General features: G+C 49.9%; 1 protein-coding gene across 1 annotated transcript in view; it reads left to right on the forward strand.

Moving 5' to 3' along the window:
* The window catches only part of LOC123967693 (mothers against decapentaplegic homolog 4-like), a 20,795-nt gene that overhangs the window by 13,312 nt on the left and 1,899 nt on the right, over positions 1 to 5,584 (forward strand). Inside the window, exons 11-12 of the mRNA XM_046043878.1 lie at positions 3,232 to 3,370; positions 4,297 to 4,775. Of these exons, the coding sequence (XP_045899834.1) occupies positions 3,232 to 3,370; positions 4,297 to 4,502 (345 nt within the window). The 3' untranslated portion in view covers positions 4,503 to 4,775. The remainder of the gene's footprint in view (positions 1 to 3,231; positions 3,371 to 4,296; positions 4,776 to 5,584) is intronic.

Raw genomic sequence — 5,584 nt, forward strand, 5'->3', positions numbered from 1 at the left:
TGTCTCACTCGGTCCCCCCTCGCTCTGTTTCACTGTCTCACTCTGTCCCCCGGTCTCACTGTGTCCCCTGGTCTCACTTTGTCCTGTCTCACTCGGTCTCCCCTCGCTCTGTTTCACTGTCTCACTCTGTCCCTGGTCTCACTGTGTCCCCTGGTCTCACTCTATCCCCCCTCGCTCTGTCTCACTCACCCTGTCCCCTGGTCTCACTTTGTCCTGTTTCACTCGGTCCCCCCTCGCTCTGTCTCACTGTCTCACTCTGTCCCCTGGTCTCACTTTGTCCTGTCTCACTCGGTCTCCCCTTGCTCTGTTTCACTGTCTCACTCTGTCCCTGGTCTCACTGTGTCCCCTGGTCTCACTCTATCCCCCCTCGCTCTGTCTCACTGTCTCACTCTGTCCTCTGGTCTCACTTTGTCCTGTTTCACTCTATCCCCCCTCGCTCTGTCTCACTCACCCTGTCCCCTGGTCTCACCCTGTCCTCTGTACCTCAGGTCCAGAGTTCTGGTGCTCCATCTCCTACTTTGAGTTGGACGTTCAGGTGGGGGAGATGTTTAAGGTCCAGTCCAGTTGTCCTCTGGTGACAGTGGATGGTTATGTGGATCCTTCAGGAGGAGACCGTTTCTGTTTGGGACAGCTGAGTAACGTCCACCGTACCGCCACAAGCCACCGTGCCAGGTGACCCGTCTGACCCGTAACAGTCACTGGTGGCAGCTGTACTCACGTATACCTACTGACTTTGGTTCTTCTTCTGCGTGTTCTTGTCCTGCAGGCTCCACATCGGTCGGGGGATTCAGCTGGAGTGTCGGGGGGAGGGGGATGTCTGGATGCGTTGCCTTAGTGACCACTCCGTGTTCGTCCAGAGTCTCTATCTGGACCGTGAAGCAGGCCGAGCCCCAGGAGATGGCGTCCACAAGATCTACCCAGGAGCTTATATCAAGGTGAGACGAAACGCAGCCGTGCGTCTCTGTCGATCATGTACAGAACCGTCTGAGGTCACAGACACTGGTCGGGGGGGATAGAACCGATCCAGGGACCATTTTGAGTACCAGGACCATATTATGGCTCCTGTTAGCGGCTCCCGTTAGCAACTCTGTTAGCAGCTGCAGTTAGCAACTCTGTTAGCAGCTCCTGTTAGCTACTCCTGTTAGCAGCTCTATTAGAAGCTCCTGTTAGTGGCTCCTGTTAGCAACTCTGTTAGCAGCTGCAGTTAGCAACTCTGTTAGCAGCCGCTGTTATTGGCTCCTGTTAGCAAATCTGTTAGCAGCCGCTGTTAGTGGCTCCTGTTAGCAAATCTGTTAGCAGCTGCTGTTAGTGGCTCCTGTTAGCTACTCATGTTAGCAGCCCTGTTAGAAGCTCCTGTTAGTGGCTCCTGTTATTGGCTCCTGTTAGCAACTCTTTTAGCAGCTGCTGTTAGTTGCTCCTGTTAGCAAATCTGTTAGTAGCCACTCTTAGCGGCTCATGTTAGCAAATCTGTTGGCAGCTGCTATTAGTGGCTCCTGTTAGCAAATCTGTTAGCAGCTCCTTTTAGCTACTCCTGTTAGCAGCTCTGTTAGAAGCTCCTGTTAGTGGCTCCTTATAGCAAATCTGTTAGTAGCCTCTCTTAGTGGCTCCTGTTAGCAGCTCCTGTTAGCTACTCCTGTTAGCAGCTCTGTTAGAAGCTCCTGTTAGTGGCTCCTGTTAGCAACTCTGTTAGCAGCTGTTGTTAGTGGCTACTGTTAGCAAATCGGTTAGCAGCTCCTTTTAGCTGCTCCTGTTAGCTACTCATGTTAGCAGCTCTGTTAGAAGCTCCTGTTAGCAGCTCTGTTAGAAACTCCTCTTAGCTGCTCCTGTTAGCAACTCTGTTAGCAGCTGCTATTAGTTTCTCCTGTTAGCAAATCTGTTAGAAGCTGCGGTTAGCAACTCTGTTAGCAGCCGCTGTTAGTGGCTCCTGTTAGCAGCTGCTGTTAGCAACTCTGTTAGAAACTCCTATTAGTTGCTCCTGTTAGCAACTCTGTTAGCAGCCGCTGTTAGCAGCTCCTGTTAGCTACTCCTGTTAGCAGCTCTATTAGAAGCTCCTGTTAGTGGCTCCTGTTAGCAAATCTGTTAGCAGCTGCTGTTAGCAACTCTGTTAGCAGCTGTTGTTAGTGGCTACTGTAAGCAAATCGGTTAGCAGCTCCTTTTAGCTGCTCCTGTTAGCTACTCATGTTAGCAGCTCTGTTAGAAGCTCCTGTTAGCAGCTCTGTTAGAAACTCCTCTTAGCTGCTCCTGTTAGCAACTCTGTTAGCAGCCCCTGTTAGCAGCTCCTGTTAGCTACTCCTGTTAGAAGCTCCTGTTAGAAGCTCCTGTTAGTGGCTCCTGTTAGCAGCTGCTGTTAGCAACTCTGTTAGCAGCTGTGTTTAGTGGCTACTGTTAGCAAATCGGTTAGCAGCTCCTTTTAGCTGCTCCTGTTAGCTACTCATGTTAGCAGCTCTGTTAGAAGCTCCTGTTAGCAGCTCTGTTAGAAACTCCTCTTAGCAGCTGCTGTTAGCAACTCTGTTAGAAACTCCTATTAGTTGCTCCTGTTAGCAACTCTGTTAGCAGCCGCTGTTAGTGGCTCCTGTTAGCAAATCTGTTAGTAGCCACTCTTAGTGGCTCCTGTTAGCTACTCCTATTAGCAGCTCTGTTAGCTACTCCTGTTAGCTGCTCCTGTTAGCAACTCTGTTAGCAACTCTGTTAGCAGCCGCTGTTAGCAGCTCTGTTAGAAGCTCCTGTTAGTGGCTCCTGTTAGCAAATCTGTTAGCAGCTGCTGTTAGCAACTCTGTTAGCAGCTGTTGTTAGTGGCTACTGTTAGCAAATCGGTTAGCAGCTCCTTTTAGCTGCTCCTGTTAGCTACTCATGTTAGCAGCTCTGTTAGAAGCTCCTGTTAGCAGCTCTGTTAGAAACTCCTCTTAGCAGCTGCTGTTAGCAACTCTGTTAGAAACTCCTCTTAGCAGCTGCTGTTAGCAACTCTGTTAGAAACTCCTATTAGCAGCTGCTGTTAGCAGCTCTGTTAGAAACTCCTCTTAGCAGCTGCTGTTAGCAACTCTGTTAGAAACTCCTGTTAGCTACTCCTGTTAGCAGCTCCAAACTGAAATTCAAAATGTGTTTCATGTCTGTTTTCAGATCAGAAGTGTTAAAAGTTTGTTAATCAGCTGCAGCTGCTGACAGACGACAACACCTGAATGCACCTGTCTGCATGTTCCCTCCACCCCCTCACCTGTCGGCCTCTCTCTCCAGGTGTTTGACCTGAGGCAGTGTCACAGGCAGATGCAGCAGCAGGCGGCAGCAGCTCAGGCAGCAGCAGTGACTCAGGCAGCGGCGGTCGTCGGTGCGATTCCCGGGCCGAACAGCGTGGGGGGGATCGCTCCTGCCGTCAGTGAGTATCACCTGTCTCTCTCTCTCTCTGGGCTGCAGCAGGTAACATCAGCAGTGACACCTGAGTGTAATCTGTCACAATCAGTCACACATTCAGAGAGCACAGCGCCACCTGCTGGATGCACCTGAGACCCCCCCACATTTAAAGACATCTGGAGACGGCGGTTATGAGAATAAAATCTAGAAATATTTTAAGAGGAGGAAGGATTAATATTATGTGATGTACACACACTTCGTAACTGCATCTGTCGACCACTGCAACAAATAATCGACTATTCGGATTGTGAAACACGTCTTATTCAGCTATCAGCTTTTACATTCAGCAGCAGTAAAGACAATAAAATGAATTTGTCGTGTCACGGACCAAACAGGTAAATACAGTAAGAAATAACTCAGCTGACCTCATTTAACTAGTGACAGAGCAGCTTACCGCCGGTGCTGCCGAGACAAACTGACACTACATTTTATACAAAGAAAGGAAGAACTTCACGTTATATCTGCTGAATTTACAAAAGGGGACAACCAATAAGGAATTTGTGGTCGACAGCGTTTCACAGAGTTTATATTGTCCTCTAACTCAACAACTCACTAAACACAGTGATTCTTAAAGGGAGTCTGGTGCGAATTAGCTGCCAATTCAAATTACTGCAGGTTTGGAGGACAGAGATCTGATGAACAGGATTGTTGAGTATAATAATTATTTGCTCCTCTCAGCACCATTAACAACAAAATGTATAAAAAACATTACAGCTCAAAACGTGAAGCAACAGTGCTTTAAACATTAAGCTAGCTTGCGTGCTAACTACTGCGTGATCCTGCATCATGGGTGCTTTACAGTGTGGAGGAGACGCTTTCATAAAGACACCTGTGAGTTGTTGTCGTGAATCCGACAGGTGAGTGACGTTGTGACTTCCTGTCTCCCTCCAGGCGTGTGCTCGACGGCAGGTCTGGGCGTGGACGACCTGCGCAGGTTGTGTATCGTGCGTCTGAGCTTCGTTAAAGGTTGGGGGTGTGATTACCCGCGGCAGAGCATCAAGGACACCCCCTGCTGGCTGGAGGTTCACCTGCACCGAGCGCTGCAGCTGCTGGACCAGGTGCTACATACGCTGCCGCCGCGTGAACACACGCTCTGACATGCCGCCACAGGTGTGTGTGTGTGTGCGTATTTTCACTGTGGGAGTGTGTAGCTCACAGGACGGCCAATCACAGCAGAGGATTCGTCCACAGCTGAAGAGGGAGGAGAGAAGTTGGAACACGTTGACTGACAATATTCAGAGGCTCCGCCCACCCCATCCTCCTCCACACTGCTCATTGGTCGCTTCAGAAAGGCTTCAGACAATCAGCCAACCAACACATGCCTCCTGTCGGTCAGTGAGTTTCCATGGATACCAGCATCATATTAAAGGGTCAGTTCACACAAACCGCCGCCTCCTTCAGCGGCGTCTCCTTCCTGTCTGACGTTTTTAAAGATATTCATTGATTAAACTGGATGTTCCGTCTTTATCAGGCAGAAGCTGGTGAATTAAATGTTGTTTCACATAACCCCCCCCCCCAAAACAAGTGCAGCTGCTTCAGGTTTTTAACACATATGCGGTGGCTGTGGCTCAGGAGGTAGAGCGGGCAGTTGGCCGTTAATCGGAAGGTTGGCGGTTCTGTCAGTGTATGAATGTGTGTTTGAGCACTTAGGCTCAGTGAATAAATATATGTGTGAATGGTGAATGCAGATGTAGTGTAAAAGCGCTTTGAGTGGTCGAAAAGACTAGAAAGGCGCTATACAAATACGGAGCATTTACATTCACATACTGGTGGTTAATGCTGTATCTGAATTAGTTCTCTACCTGGTCTGGGCTTCCTCAGAGGCAGCGTAAGGCTCCATCAATCAGAGAGTAAGGGCAGCCTGTCAGGTGAAACCCGGGGAAAAGCTGCTCCCGCTGAAGCGGTGACACGAGTCAGCCTGTTCTCATTTCCAGAGTGTCCAATAGCTTCGCTTTGTCCCGTCTGACAGTATCTGGTACCAACGCACGTGGCGGCCTGCAGGGCCGTAGCTCTGCGCTAAAAGGTACTGCTGAAAACAACAGAAACGTCTGAGGAAGGAGGCGGTCGGGGGGGGAGGGCATCGACCGAATCACCTGAATGCAGGAAATTAAGTGTTTAAAGCCCAAATGTTTCAGGGGGAGGACTCCCTGCCACGCCCCCCCCCCCCCCCCCCCCGTTT

The sequence above is a fragment of the Micropterus dolomieu genome, linkage group LG03 (assembly GCF_021292245.1).
Source record: "Micropterus dolomieu isolate WLL.071019.BEF.003 ecotype Adirondacks linkage group LG03, ASM2129224v1, whole genome shotgun sequence".
Lineage (NCBI taxonomy): Eukaryota > Metazoa > Chordata > Actinopteri > Centrarchiformes > Centrarchidae > Micropterus > Micropterus dolomieu.